This window comes from Ambystoma mexicanum, chromosome 3p (genome assembly GCF_040938575.1).
Source record: "Ambystoma mexicanum isolate Mex_15411 chromosome 3p, UKY_AmexF1_1, whole genome shotgun sequence".
NCBI classification, from domain to species: Eukaryota; Metazoa; Chordata; class Amphibia; order Caudata; family Ambystomatidae; genus Ambystoma; species Ambystoma mexicanum.
Window position 1 is genome coordinate 811,130,381 of NC_090925.1, and position 16,271 is coordinate 811,146,651.

Sequence of the window (16,271 nt, forward strand, 5' to 3'; positions counted from 1 at the left end):
TGACTGAAGTTAGTCATGCAAGGTGATTGGTTTGGTATCTGGGTGGTAGCGCCCCCAGTAGGTGTAGGGGTATCTGTGTACGGGTGGTAGCGCCCGCGACTTTGGTATGGACATTTCTGTGGTATTAGGCATTGCATGGTCAAACACTACCCCGACTTTGTGCTTTATTTACCACAAATAATTAGATTTTTTGTCTCTGCACATGTGGTGCGGCTGTGTTTAGCTGTACTGTGTGCGCTTCTATGACTCTTTCCAAACTCATCAGGGTCCGAAGTGTGACAGTGATATTGGTTGTTGGTCCTGGTGTGCCTTGCCAGTGCATTGGGTATGAGGTGAGTGGTAGAGTGTCAGAGCACGTGTTGTGTGCTAGCCCTGATGATGCGAGTCGGTGTGAATGGCTTATGTTGGTGTGTGTGGAGATGTGTTGTGTAATGTCTTGCGCTGTTGTCGGAAGAGGGGAGATGTGTTGTGTAACATTTTGCTGTGTGTGATGTGCAATGTAAGGGGAGGAGATGTGTTGTGTATGGATTGGCTTTGCAGAAGGAATGTTGTGATGTCATGTGGAGTGTTTATGCCTGAGTGATGGAATGCATGGGTAGATGTTCTAACCTGGTCAGTTGGTCAGCAGAGGCCTGGGTGATGGGCTGCCAGTGTCTTTTAATGTCCTTTATGTAACCTAAAAGTAACCTGATTGACTGCCTGTAAAGACACCTAAGAAGCATGCAATAAACCTGGCAAGTCAACCTAAGAAGGCTGGGAGCTGCTACGTAACAGTAACATTGCAAGAGAGGGTACAGAAAGTCGATGGGTAGATCTGGAGTTAATGATTGGTCGTTAAAAGTGATAGGCGGAGAGAGATTTAGCCAAGAAGGGGATAGGACTGGCTGGGCACCCATGTGTGGGAATAAAAGGGAGGCTATGGTAACATCAAAGAAGAGAGGTACAGAAGTAGTGAGGAGGAAGCAGAGATTTTCATGAATGAAGAGAGAGAGTGAGGAAGACTAGGGCCTGGCTAGAAAAGGCAGATTCCACAGGGCCGAGAGAGCCCTGGGCAGGCCTAAATAGTGGGGGAGTAATTTGTCCAGGGCAGAGAGTATGACCCATCTCTATATCTCCTTGCCGACCATGACCACTGACCTGCATTCTCAGGAGGTCTTGAAACAGCATTAGTTCAGGGGTTCAAGACCTCAAAAAGCCTACACCTAGACACCAACGGAAGGAGAGAGTTCAGGGAATCCCTTAGCCACAATACCAGAGAAGAAAGAGGTGGCAAATCCTGCTGGGAAGTCTAAAGACTGGAGGGACCAGAGGGGTTGGGAACCCCGTTAGTCCCTGGAATACCAAAAGTGGGGAGCTCGAGCAACCTCTCAGGAACTATGAGGAATGGAAATTTAACACCAGAGGGTGAGGGGCCAGGCCACCTACATAGGCGGGAGAAACATGTCCCCGAAGGAGATCATCCTGACAGTTCTTTATTTTTTTCCCCAAATAAACCTAGTGCAATAAAACCATGTGATCTTGGCATCCTACTTGGTCACTGCTGTCCCATGTGACATTGCCTTAATTGTTTTAGTTTAATGACACCTGATATACTGATATATGCTTTAAAGACTTTATTATTGTCTGGACGGGTAATGTAAATTGGCTCTAGAAGTTTCTCTACAAAGGCGATGATGTTACATTCTACAAACGACCTAAACAAAAGATGTAGAGAAAGGACAAACTATAATGTGTCAGGTTCTTCTTATCTGATAAGGACATTTGTCTCTCTCTAGTTCTCTTTTTAATTGCACAGTCTGGTTCCCGGATTGTAGCGCCTGGTATGCTTCATTGGAATATAGCGCCCAGAGCATGTCTTGTCACCTTAGCACAGTCTCAGGAACATAGCACCCAGCCTGCTTCTTGAAGCCGAAACAGAAGCTTGTGCGTACAGTACCTTGTGCGCTGTGCTTTACTGCTTTAGGAATATGGTGCCCTCGTCACTATGCTTGGCCGTCTCAGAGATATAGTGCCCAGCCCTCTATGCTTTCTTTGAATCTCTTGGGCATTTGGTGCCCAGGCTCTCCCAGGGGTATAGTGCCCAGTGTACCCTTCTGAACTGTTTCAAGAATAAGGTTCCTAGCTGACTATCTCTACAAGCTGAGCCACCGTCTGGTTGGGTTGCTCTGAGGGGGAGGTTTCTCTTCTCACAGATCTCTTTGACCGCTTCGTACCCTTGGTTCCCTATTGGGCTTGCACGCTCATTCCTTTCATATTTTTTATCCCATGACGATTGTCACCATCTGGTATCTCAGCTATATAAGCTTCTCCACTATCTCAGGCTTCTCAAGATACTCTGTTCTCTCAGGTTTCTCAAGCTACTCCGTTCTTTCAGGCTTCTCAAGCTACTCCATTCTTTCAGTTTTCTCAAGCTACTCCGTTTTCTCAGGTTTCTCAGCTCGCTCAATACTATGCAGCTTCCTGCCTCTCACAATGTTCTCAGCTCTACTCAGCCACTCAGCTCTCTCTGTCTATTCAACTCTCTTAGACCTGTCAGTTGTCTTGGCCACTCAAGACTCTTGAGCCACTCAGCATTATTGTGTCTTCCATCTTCCTTGGGTCATTTAGCACCCCTAGGCCACTCAGCTCTCTTGGGAAACTAATATCTTGGGCCGCTAAGCTCTCTTAGGCTATTGAGCTGTCTAGAACCATTCGGCTAGTTGGGACAATTCAGCCCTTTTGGGCCTCTCGGCTCTCTCGGGCCTGTCATCTTTCTTGAGTCGTTCAGTTCCACTCAGTTGCCCTAGATCACTCAGCTCTAATAGGCCATTCAGCTCTAAGGGTCATCCATTTCTCTTCGGTTATTCAGCTTTCTTTGCCTATTACGTTCTCTTCAGCTATTCAGCTCTCTTGTGTCCCTCACTCCTCTACAGCCGTTGAGCTGTATGAGGCAATTTAGCTCACCTAGTCATCTCTACTCTCTTAGGCCATCATGCTTTCTCCGCCAACCATTCAGCTATAGGACCTTCAGATCTCTCCACTGACTACTCCCAATGGCCACTGCTCCTACCTCCACCCTTCTTGCCCTTGGACTGATTTCCCCTCAGTCTTCCATTTGGATTTGTGTGATCTAATTTCCCTGTAAGCTAGTTTGGCAGTTGTTATTCCAGGGTGAGGGCTGGTGGGTAATCATTCTGATTAGGTTTTGTGTGTAATTAAGTGATCAGTCTCACTTAAATGTCCCGCTCATAGCTCTGTTGCTTTAAGGCAGAGACACCATTTTAGGATCAAGCAGAAGCCCCAACCTCCTTCCGCATTTCTGCATGTCCTTGCGGCCGTCTCTCATTTCTTTGCATTTTTGCTCTCTCAAGCCTCTGGGTATGTGGAAGTCAATGAGCTTAAGCTGCACATTGCTTTTCCTAATTACTGATGAGGTTGTTCCTCGACAGGACTTGCAATCATGAATAGTTCCACTGTATCTTTCCACCCGTGGATCCTGTGGCTTCCACCTGCTCCCAGGCTGGATTTTACAAGAGCCATAGAAGTTGTGAAAAAATTCTGCCATGTGTCAACGAGAGGGCTAGATGATGGCAGAGGGGGACTCCCCTCATTATGGGGAGATGTATCCGCTCTCCCTGGGCAAGGGGACTCCACTGGCTATGGGGAAGAAGATTTAGTGAATCTGACCCTCACACTGCAACAGATCTTGGGATCAGGTTAGAATACATCCTTAGTCACAATGCCATTGCTTTTTGTTTATTCAGTAAACAATGCATATATGTAAAGCATATCACTTGTTATGCTCTTTTGGCATTGTTTACAAAAAAGGCTGATGAGCTAATTCACTGCAAACACCTGCTCTAGGTACATGTTGCGATCACATGTGTGCATATCTTAGATCTGATCATTTGGACCCATCCCGTGCTCTGGTCATAGGAATGCTTAAAGGGATAGTTCACGCTAAAATTGTATTGGCTCAAAAGATGGGCCATGATCAAAAATATATATAAAAAATATTTTTTAAGAAAGTTCTTATGTAAACTTTTGAGCAAATGAGGCTCAAAGTCACACATTTCAAGCACTAGGAGGCATCCATTTTGTGAAATGGATTAGCCTCCTTTGCTTCTGTTAAGCTCTGCCCTTGCGGCACTGATGAAGCAAAAGCCAGCCAGCTGTAATAAACAAAAGCTACCACTGGGTGTCTTTTGCTTCATTATTGCAGGAGAGCAGAGAATGCAGGCAGGAAGGCTGCATGCAGGTAAGTGCTTATTTCTTTTAGCACCGAAAACGTAAAATATATTTATGTTTGCAGTGGCTTTAGATTTTAGTCTCCTGGGCTCCCCAGTCGGGGGAGCCCAGCAGACTCAAAGCTGAAGCCACCGCAAACATAAATATAACGTTATTGTATTCATAAATGCTGCAGTTTTCTTTTCTAATTTTCCCAGGCTCCTCTGGAAGCGGAGAAAAGAAAACCGCAGCATTTATAAATACAACCGCATTGTATTTATGACTGCGGCAGCTTTCGCTTTGAGTCTCCTGGACTCCCCCGACATGGGGGAGCCCACGAGACTCAAAGCTGAAGCACCGCAATCATTAAAACAACATTGTATTTCTGATTTTTGTGGTTTTCTAACCACGGAAATCATAAATACAACAACGTTGTATTTATAATTTCTGCGCCTTTGCTTGTAGGCAAGTGCAGGCAATTATGAATACTTCGCCAGCATCCGGCAGAGGTTTCATAGTTGCTGCGACTTTCTTTTCTAGTTTCCCGCACGAGAAACTAGAAAAGAAAGTGGCAGCAATTATGAAAACTCTGCCGGCTTCCGGCGAAGTATTTATAATTGCACCATGCCTTTCATTTTACATTTTCTGTGCTTCCATGGGCTTGGGGTGCACCGAAAACATAAAATGAAAGTGAATGCAGCCTCCTCCATGTTCAGCTCCAGAGACGTTTTTTGCAGGGCAAAAGGGGCACTTGCCCAGGGCCCCCACCTTGAAGGGGGCCCCACAAGGCTAGCTGATCTGAAGAAGTAAGATTGCATTGTTCACCAGTCTTAAATAGCACACGTCAGAATATTTTACGGGGTGCTGCTGAGGCTCTAAACCCATTGCCATTCTGTTTTGGCAAGTGCATTCTGCTTTGATCAATTCATAATGTATTGCTTTCTGCGTTCACTGTGGTATACATAGTTTGTGTGTTCCTTATGGCACAACTCTGTAGCATTCTTTCCTTCCTGTGGGAATTATGTTGATCATGTGCAATAGGCAATAAATTGGTACATTGATAAATTGAGTGTCAAAATGGTTCAGAAGTTCGCTCAGTGCGTGAAGCACCCATTGCAGAGATATGTGTTCATATGCAAAATTAGAATATCCCATTCCAGCAGGGCTGGCTGAGCCTTTCCTATGTCTGAAGTTTATAAAACTGCCTGCATATGTAGTTGGTTTTGCAGAACAACATCTGCTATTATCAGCAATGTTCCTGTACCAGATAGGGGTTGCTATAAAAACTAACATCATCCATATGGTGAAGGTCTAGAAATTGGTTTGTACAGATGGGGTTTGTAAAGCCTAGGCAATCACCTCCAACGATGGCATAAACTATTAGTCCAAGAGGTGAATAAGTATCCAAATTCAAGACTATGGAACGACAGTGTTCATGTTTGTATCCTGGATTTGCCAGCAGATGATCTGTGATCCTGGTCAAATCATCTAATATATCTTACATTACTGTGCTGTGAGGTTTGCTTTCTGACATGCTGCTGGTATCGCTTAGCCCATTACTTGATCTTTCTTTTTATGTAGGCCATTTGGGTGGAAGGGTTGGTAGACAGAAGAGAGTGGACCATATGTTGCAGGCCTCAAGCAAGCATATTTTAAGGTCTGCTTGTTTGACGCAAAAAGCGGTTTGCTTTTTGGTAAAAGTGAAAAAGTTTTTATGCACGTTTCTGAATGAAAATGTCACAAGCCATTGTTTTGGAAGTATTCAAAGCTTTAAAATACAAAAGACAAACCCAGATTAAATTTGTGAAATCACATCGATTGGTATGCCGGTTCTTATATACTTCCTTTGATGATGGAGAGAATGAAGCTAGAATCATTCCCATTTTGCATAAGACCCTTCTATAATATTTTCTTTAAAAATGGTCAGTTTTGGTAATGTAATTTGTGTACTTACCAAGTCTGTTTCTATATAAAATTAGATTGTTTTAGTTCATGGTTAGAACTGGAAAAGAAAGTTTTGAAATGCAGAAATTGCAGAGTTGGCACAAATCCTAGCTTCACCGCTTCACTCCTTAACCAATATGTGTTCCTGGGCATCTCATGTATTCTTGTATTGCCTAACCTCTTAATATTGCCAGTCCCTAAACCTTTCAAAATTGGTCAGCCCTTCAGAGTGATTTCCTTCTCATGGTATGATCTTTATAAAAGCCTTATCGCACACTGCAGGCATTTGTTCCTTTGATATCTAATGGCAACACTATTTGAAAACCAGATCCCCCTTCTAATCTCAGTCTGTCTGGATAAAGACACCTTCCTGGTAGCTTCTAATCTGCCTCCACTATCCATGCTACGGTGTAGCATTCTCCTTCCAATTGGTGGTCCCTATCCATGCATGAGCACTTTTGCATTCTGTGGGGCAGCTAATGTGAGTTCTCTGTCTATTATGGGTTACATGTACATTTTACATACAGTTCTGCATTAATACTACATCTACCTTCATGGATGTTATCAATAAAACGTATCCTGTATGTACTAGAACAATAACCCCTTTGTAGACGGCTAATGTTGGTCTTCAAATGCTACTTGTTTATCATTCCTTCTGATTAGAGCAAGAATGAAGAGGGCGAGGGCACTTAAAGGAGTAAACGTGCTTATTATACTGCGAGACAGCATATCAACCTATAGGATGTGAGCGCGACGGGTGGGGTAGGGGGGCACGACCAGTATTCTTGATCCCTTAAATGCTTTGGTTTGGTGGAGGGGGGCCCCAAAGATGCCTGTGCCCAGGGCCCAAAACGTGCTTAAAATGGCCCTGTTCAGCTCTGCACTGACTGCAGTAAGCAAAGGCTCCCACTAAGGGGCTGTTGCTGCTTGATTAGTGCTGCCAAGGCAGAGCTTAACATGAACAGAGGAAGTTGCATGAAATGACAAAATCGATGCTCCCATGTAAACACTTTGAGCCTTGTTTGCTGATTTTTGCCCATCTTTTGGGACAATAAACTGTTAGAGTGAACTATTCCTTTAATATAGCATTTGGAATGCTTGGTCTAAAGAACACATACTGTTCTGGAACCTCTTGCCTACCTAATGAGGAACATACTTGTCATGGGTCCAACACATTTTAGCTGGAGATCCAACAGATGTATACCCTTAAAAGCAACCACCACTAGCATTCTATGAGAGGAACAAACACAAAGCACAGTGGAAATCACACAGAACAAGCACAATGTAGCAGCCACCCGGGGAAAACATTTGCAGTAAAAGACATGACTTCAAGAATGCTTTGTTCGGCCCTCACTTACTTCCGAATTCAATGTCCCCCCAGCCGGTGACCCAGCACTCCATGCCAGTCGGGAACTGGACCGAGGCACTGGGGAGGCAGACGGGAAGGATGAAGGGCGTGTAGGTCACTGGGGTGCTGAGCTCTATCAGCGCGATGTCCCCGCTGCTCCCTTCCCCGGAGTAGATGGAGTTGATGAACACCTGCCTTATGGCGACAGAAGAAACGTTGGGGTTGTAACTGGCGAGGTCATGTTCACCCAGGGACACACGATAGTTTGAGTAGTGGTAATAACTGGGAAAGCAAATCAAAGAAACAAAAAGTTTATGAGAAATGTATATTGTAGCAAGAGATGCAACGCTCCCAGGTGGAGAATTGAGGATAACTGGCATAAAGTAGGGGACATTTTGGGATAAAATAATGCCTGTGAAGGCCAGACTAGGGAAGGGAACATGTTTTATCCATGGGAGCGGGGCTCTCACATGAGTGAAACCGCCCACTCTTAGTATCAGTGGTGTGTTGTTGCTAAGACTAGATAGCCCGTTGGTAAAGTACAGTGGGTTTCATATCAAGTTTGGCAGTGCATAGGTAGAGCAACAGAATTACTTGCACTTTTATTCTGAGACGTGGAGGGAAATACTGCAGCAGTTGACTGGAGGTCTTTCCTCCACTTTACTTCAGAAAAAATTAGGAATTACCTCTGGCTGAACTACCACCAGTAATTACCACCAGCAAATCCTCCAAACCCCGAAAGAGTCCTATGGGACTCCATTATAGGGACTAATGCCACCTCGGAATCTGTAAGGTCTCCGCTCTTGTTCCCAGGGGGTAAGCTGGCAGTAATTGTACATGCGTTAGTTGGCTGTACCGCAGGCACATCCAGGACACAGTGAATGAAGCCCAGTGTGTGATGTACAAGCGGGGGAACTGGACAGTTCTCAAGTGGCAGGCATGGAACAACAATGCTTACATAGATGCTCATCTGGAGCTATGGTCAGAACCAGTATTCACCTGTGCCTCAAGGGTGGTAACGACTAAGCAGAGCAATGCAATTACAACTTTCTCCTATTCAAGTCTACCGATGCTCCACTCCCTTTCAACACATTTCCACATATACAGTGGTCTTCATTACACGGTAGGCGGAGGACCAAGGTGCTATTAGCACCTTGGTCCATGCCGGTAAAATACCGGCACCGCCTTGGTGGAAAGGGGAATTACTGCCCTATTCCAAGGTTGGCGGGGCGGTAATTCCCCCTTCCCCCATTGCCCTTCCCCATTCCCATTTTTGCCCCATAGGGCATGATGGGAATGGGGAAGGCGCTAATTATGGTGCCGCAAATTGCGGTACCGTAATTAGCACCCTGGTCCCTTTGCGGGTTGGTTTTTAACGCCTGCTAGATAGCAGGCGTTAAAGTACCTACCCGCAAAGGGACCTCATAGTAAGGTGGTAAGGGTTTACCGGTACCGGTGCCCTTACCGGTATCGGTAAACCCTTACCGTCGTCCGTGTAATGAGGCCCAGTGTTTCTTGAGCTTACACCCCATACAAAATTCCATGCAATCTTTACCATTCCCATTTGTCAATTGCAGGGAACCTACAGAAGGAAATGCATTGAAAAACACTCTTAAATCTATCATATAAACCACCTGCTATTTAAGCTCTCATGTTACACTAACAAACACCTGTTATCGTCTATATTTTTTAATGTTATGTTACGGGAACTTATACCAGGCTCTGCCTTTGCATGATCTCGAGATTTTAATTTTTTATTTACATTTTTTTTTATAACACGCCTAATAGTACCTGAGTTTGGTGGATCCAGGATTCAAACCTCTGTTGCTCTGCATGATCTTGCTTCCAAGACCAGCGTTTTGCCCCTGTGCTATCCTGCGATCTCCATGCACTGGCAGATCTGAAAGATATATGGTCGTGGGTGTGGATAGTGGGGACAGAGGGGCAAATGCAAGATAGTTTTGTTGTTGTGTTGATGCGTGCACACTGGAAGTAACCTGAACTCTGAATTGGGATCATCTTCAAGGTGTCCTGTGTCAAGAGCATAGAGACATTTGCCTTCAAAGAGAAGCCATGTGTTCCTGCAATGCTAAGATACGATGCCTCGGAGTGTGGTATGTAAATTAGTTGTTGAAGTGTTGTCGTCTGATGTGTAATGTCTGCTTGGGTGGTGTTCAATTGCCATGCATGGGTGCCATTTCTGGTATGGGTATTTTGTGCTGGGATGTAGAATTTGAGCAGGGTTGTGCGGGGAGCAGTCAGAGATCTCAATGGTCAGCGATACCTGAAGCCACATCTAGCAGATCACAACAGGCCTTAGCAAACCATGAAAAAAGCATGAACATCATCATAATCCGATAGAAGTCATGTTATGTTATGTTACTTGCCATTTATATAGCACTGTATGTATCAATGGTATGACTTCAAAGCGCTGGTAGGTTGAACGCCCTCAGAAACCGTAGTTCAAGTCAGTAGAGAGAAGGAGTGTCGTATGGTGCGTGGGTGCACCGGCTTTGTGTGCAGCTGGTGTGGTTGATGGATGATGGCTGCTTTATAGCAATATGTGTGGTGCTGGTGAAATCAGTTGGATGTGTTCAGTCTGGTGGGTGGACACCTAGACTGGGTTCTGGCTGCGTTAGGCCTGAGGAACGCCTAAACTAGCCGGAATGTGCTCAGCTAGCTGTGTTTTATTAGGGTGACAAGGTGTTCGTGGGGTCGTGTTCGTATGAGAACAGGTAGGCCGAATTTATCATGGTATAGCTGTGTTCTAGTTGAATGATGGTGTATAGAAGAGAGTAAGCATAGTGGTGTGAATGGTAGATATCAGTACACGTGCCTGCCTGAGACCAGGCACGTGAGCAGGACAGTGGGGACGTACATAGCAACATACATATATTTAACGACAGGATGGGTATATCTGGGGTACAGATACATAAGCGGGAAAAGACTGCTTCATACAAACACTGGGAAAAGGCCTTACAACCTGGTGTCCCTGTCTTGCTGCTACCCTTCCTCCTACCACTAGCCTCATGCAGACAGGTCACATTTCAGTTTCTCCCATGGCCACCGTAAGACCCTGTCTCTCACTCTTGCCCCCCCCCCCTCACTCTCTCACATTTCACCAACGTTCTGGAAGTTGCCAGATGTGGACGAGGACAATCTGGAGACTCTACTCATTTACCTTAAGTGGGTTCTTAGGGTTAGGGGGGACAAGAATGCTTGCTTCAGAGAAACAGCTGCTTGAGATATGAAGACCCCAGACACACATTTCACCACCCTTACTATGTAGGTTAGCAGACTAAGAGCTGCGTCAAACCTCACTCTGACTTGCCCAGGAGCTATGCTAAGTGGGTAGATGTTTACTGCCCCCCTGGCCTCCTTCTGGTACCTCCATGGATCTGGAGGCTTCCGTACTTTGCAGGAATCATTGAGGCAAACCTCGTTTCTACACGATAGGCACTAATGGTGAAATAAGTGATTGACAAAGGACAACATGTTAAAAGTGAATTACCCCCAACGCCATCAGTCTAATCAACTAGCATGAATGAGTCTAATTCCATGGCACTAAAAGAGTTTTGACGCAATCAGACATTTGCTTTCTCTTTAAAATTGTCCTTCATGAAAATGTAGAAATGTGCAGCACAGCTATGTTCACTTGTTGGTGGTAAATCATTCCAGATTGAATCTGGAAAATGTCCAGGATTCCAACTCACCACACTCGTACTGAACATCTTGTGGATATATTTTATGGGGCAAGCCCATGATACCCCCCTTCAATATCTCCCCACCGCTTCCCCAAACACCAACTACCTTCAAAACTAAAATAAATTCAACTCTGACTCGGCACCCACGTAAAGGATCCAAGGTAAAAAATGCAATAAAATGGCTGTTCACCAAATGCAGTGAAAGGGCAGCATTGCATTGGGTGGGTCTTCAGACTGGACCGCAGTGACCAGTACCCAAAAAATGAAACATTCTTCTATTACTTTCAGCTCTGAAGCAAGATAGTCAGGAGGGAGCTTTTCTGTGCACAAAGGGTCTAGAATATTTCTAAATGCATATGTTCTTTATTTTATCAATATATTTGCATTTTTATTTAGGGACCTTCAGCATTCCTCCTGTTGGGAAATCTATACCAAAGAAAAGGATGCAAAGAAAGAAAAATAGCCACTTTTAAAACATACATATAAGCTGCAGCCTGCGAAAAGCATCAGAAAAATGGCACTTGCAGCGAATGTGCAATGTTTGCAGCCCATCTATAATAGGTGTATATTTTGAAAGTAACTGATAAAGCCAAGAAAATAAGCCCTTTTAGTTACTAGAAGGTATCCAGCAACTTTCATTAAAATGGAAAAATATACAACCTGGGATGAAAAGCACAGCCTTTCAGAGGAGATTCAAAACCGAATTTGGGCCTTGCGCTGTGTATACTTTCCTTTACAGAACTCAGACACAGCTTTGCAAAATGAAACCTACAGATACTTAAACATGTAAAGTCTTTGGCAGGTCTTTGTTGACAAAGAATAAGTAATGATGTTGTTCTCTTTTAGTCGGCAATTACAACATGGAACAAAGATTACTTCAAAAAGAACATTTTGAGAATGAGACCAAGCTAGGCCTAAAGTGCCAAGTAACCTTTTATCCTTCCAACAAGCTACAGGATATGAATCCCCTGCTTTCCCATAAGAAAAGTGTGAACATTGTCATTAGAAGCTCAGTATAAAATAAAAAATGTTATGATTTTGCATGGATCCTGGTACCCAGAGACATGCAGAGGTAATAAAAACAAAGGCCGCCCATTTACATCTTCCATCTGCCACATGTTCTATACACGAATACCCTAAAAATACAGTAAATAGACTTCTTGCATCAATCCCCTCTCAAATAATCTGATCCCCAACAGCCAGGAGAAGGGAATTTCAAATCTTTGGAGACGGGATGTCTCACATAAGGGGTAGCCAGATCCTGGAATTATTCACAGGAGGCGTGATTGAAGCCGTAAATGGCCCTGCCAACCTAACTTCAAAGAACATTTGCTGTGGCGACCAGGCCTCTCAAAGTCGTGAATACCCCGAGCCCTGAGCTCAAAGGGATTAACAGTATAGGACATCAGATGTTCTTTTGCCATCCAGAGGGACTGGGGATGCCACTTAATATTATTTATAGAAGACATTTTAAAAAAATTCTGTTGAATTTTACATTGGGAATTACTTTTTTGCGTGCAACTATTGAATGAAAGGCCATAGAGACAATTTTTTAAATGTTCAGGGTGAAAAGTGCAATAATTTGAATATCATTTTTTTTTTACATTATCTTCATTATGGAAATTAGGTGAAAGTGGAAATCTATGCGCAGAAATGGCACGAGCCAGTGATTTATATAACCTAGTGTCTGTGTTGCTGAGCCTTTCATTTTGAGATGTAAAAATAATGTTTGCATAAACTTGTCGGAAGGAAACATGCTAAATATCTTTCATTTTGAGATGAAAATCACATTATTTGGTTCACCTAAGTGAGACTAATATGATGAACTGACACTGAGATGACACCCACTCACTGATTGGCTGGCTGATCGTGAGGAAGAAGCAGAGAAAGGAGAATTGATAACAACAGAAAGGAGAATGGAATATATTGCTTTCCTTTGGACCCATTTTGGATCATTAACAGAACACTGTAAGTGAGGCCTAACTGGAGATAAACACTCAGGGCTTCTTCAGTGGAAAAGACAGAGACAGGCCCCAATACAGAAAGAGGCAGAAATCATGCTGTGGGGGGACCCTCTGCCCACCTTTCCGACTGATGCCCACTTGTCCTAGAGGGGCAGTTGAACCAGTGCCCACTGCTCTGTGAGACAGACAAAATTCAGATATAAAAAATAGACCTGAGGGGAGCTATTCTTTACAGGGCAATAGATTAAATGCCAGCTCTTTTATTTGTGAAAGTACTGAGGAGTAGGGGGTATATAAATTGACTAGACATCCTGGGAAATTGATAAATACTTCAGAGGTGTAGGTGCTTCTGGAGATTTTAGATTTGATCGAATAGAGCCCAGAGGGTGTTTGTATTGAAGATCCCTCACTCCTTTTCTGTGAAATGCCCAATTGCAGACTAGAAGCTAATTGGTATCTCACCTTGCACATGCCTAGAAGGGTAATGTCATTGAAGTCATTCCTTGGTACAATCACCAAGCAGAGTTCTGTTACTAGTGCTGATCTACTCAATAATAAGGGCAAAGGGTTATTAACTGTCACCCATTTCCCCATCTTTACATTGTCCATTGAAAATGATAAATGTACGAGGGGCGTGGCCAAGTAGCCATGCAGTAGGACGTGTTCCCGAGAGCTCCTGCTGATGTGGATTGATCCTATGCAGAAACGCAGGAGAGAGTGTGTGTTCATGCACACAAATTATAAACCAGGCACATGAAATGGTTGTGCATCTACACGAATAATCTGTGGACTGTATGATGGAGGCATAACTGGAAACAAGCTGTCGGATGTTGGTCGCCCGATAAGAGGAGGAGGAAGAAGATGGCGGCCGCCGGGAGACAGAGGGCAGAACAAAGGAAGGGAACTGCGTCAAGGTGAGATGGCTGCTAGTCGCTGAAGGTCGGGGGCATCCTACCATAATCCATGAGCAGGTCTGTGGCTAGATTCGATCTAGCCTGAACGGAGATGATAGCACATCAATCGGACCAGGAGTTATGCCACATCCTGAAGCGATTCTGCTAGTGAACCTGCGGTGAGGCGTGCAGCAAGGATCCCCACTCCAGAGGACGGCACCAGGGAATCGGGTTGCATGGAGCAGGGTGTAATGACTGCAAAGTGTGCTTCTGTTCTTGCGCAAGAGGAGCGACACTGTCGGGGTGCCAGATAGTCTGGCATTGGTGAGGGAGGAACAGGCTGGTTCAGACTTCTGCCGATCTCCGTTGGTGCAGTGGTGGGCAGAGTACACTGCCTTGCACCGTTGTGCACCGGAGTCAACTCTAACTGGTGCGGACCCCCGATACTGGTGCATGGTGTGAGGAGGCACGATTAAAACTAGTGACAGATGTGAAGAAGGACCGGGAGAAATCAAGCATGGCACTGAGTCCCAGAAGGAACGGGATATCAACACTAGTTATCCCACAGCACAGCGGGTACATTCCAGCAGTAATGTTGTGGCAAACCTGGAGAGCACAGACATGCACGGAGGGACAAAACCAGGGAGAAAATAATCAGTGGATCGTTGCTGTTGACTCCCAGAAGCACTAATATTGTGAGACAATTGAGTGGACAAATAAGGAATCCTTCCCAACCAGTACACGTGATTGGTCAGGCACCCTTGTTAAGAAGCCATGTGCTGGAATTGGAACGCACGCTATCCCGTGTGTTGGGTGGAAAATGATAAATGTACACTTTAATACATTAATGCAATAGGAACATCATTGAAGGAAATTTAGCAAACATACACGTTGAGCATATAGTTTCCTTTTTACAAGTGATTTACATGTGGGAAAGTCAAGTAGTTGGTATTTCAAATGCATTTTCTAGAATGCAGATTGTCCATAGGGGGTGGAGGGGCTTCTATTTTTTTTAAAATGGGGAGTGGCAGGATTTAGATAGGCAGGGATCTTCTGCTCCAAGAATCTTGAATATATTTGCCAACCAGTGCGGAATCCATGAGAATATGGAGGCAAACCAACTGTCATCTGCAATATCCTCTGTCTCATCTTCCATTTTATTATGCAGGTTTGTTAACAAAGTTCTGGCCTCTGTCAAGATCGCATTCTCGTCACTATGAGCAGGTATGAACATGCAACATGAAGGCCCGATTTTGGCGCAAACTCATCCTTCCATCGCTGTGATCATCTCAAGGACATATCTGTTCTGCAAGGTCATTAGTCGTATGGCCCTCAGCTCTTCCTTGATAGCATTGAATCCCTTCATGGTGGTATCGATTGTCTGCAGGACCTCCCTAAGTTACTTGGGGAATCCAGACGTGGACTCCTTGCTCACTATTCTTAGAGAGGCACAGCTCCTCCCTACTGATGAGGTCCAACCAGACCGAAACACCGTGTCTGGGGATGCTGTTGGTACTCTTGTTCAGAGGAGAATTGCCTAGCATTTCGGTGCTGGACTGCCCCAGGGCAGGATAAAGACTGATATGTTAGGATATTTCTTCTCTGTGAAAGATAGTGATCTAAAGACTCTCGGTATGTCTCTCGCAACCAGGACTAATGTCTGGCAGAGGGACTCCCAGGACCCCCCTTGTTAATTTGCATATGCAAGTAACTTTGGGTCTCACCCTAAGTTACTACGGGAATCCAGACGTGGACCCCTTGCTCACTATTCTTAGAGAGGCACAGCTCCTCCCTACTGATGAGGTCCAACCAGACCGAAACACGTGTCTGGGGATACTGTTGGTACTCTTGTTCAGAGGAGAATTGCCTAGCATTTCGGTGCTGGACTGCCCCAGGGCAGGACAAAGACTGATATGTTTAGGATATTTCTTCTCTGTGAAAGATAGTGAGCTAAAGACTCTGGGTAAGTCTCTCGCAACCAGGACTAATGTCTGGCAGAGGGACTCCCAGGACCCCCCTTGTTAATTTGCATATGCAAGTAACTTTGGGTCTCACCCTAAGCTATTAGGGGAATCCAGACGTGGACCCCTTGCTCACTATTCGTAGAGAGGCACAGCTCCTCCCTACTGATGAGGTCCAACCAGACCGAAATACGTGTCTGGGGATGCTGTTGGTACTCTTGTTCAGAGGAGAATTGCCTAGCATTTCGGTG

At 44.8% G+C, this 16,271-nt stretch overlaps 1 protein-coding gene across 1 annotated transcript in view; it reads right to left on the reverse strand.

Moving 5' to 3' along the window:
- LOC138580920 (serine protease 27-like) overlaps positions 1 to 16,271 on the reverse strand; it is a 230,059-nt gene that overhangs the window by 35,519 nt on the left and 178,269 nt on the right. Inside the window, exon 3 of the mRNA XM_069651852.1 lies at positions 7,509 to 7,780. Within this exon, the coding sequence (XP_069507953.1) occupies positions 7,509 to 7,780 (272 nt within the window). The remainder of the gene's footprint in view (positions 1 to 7,508; positions 7,781 to 16,271) is intronic.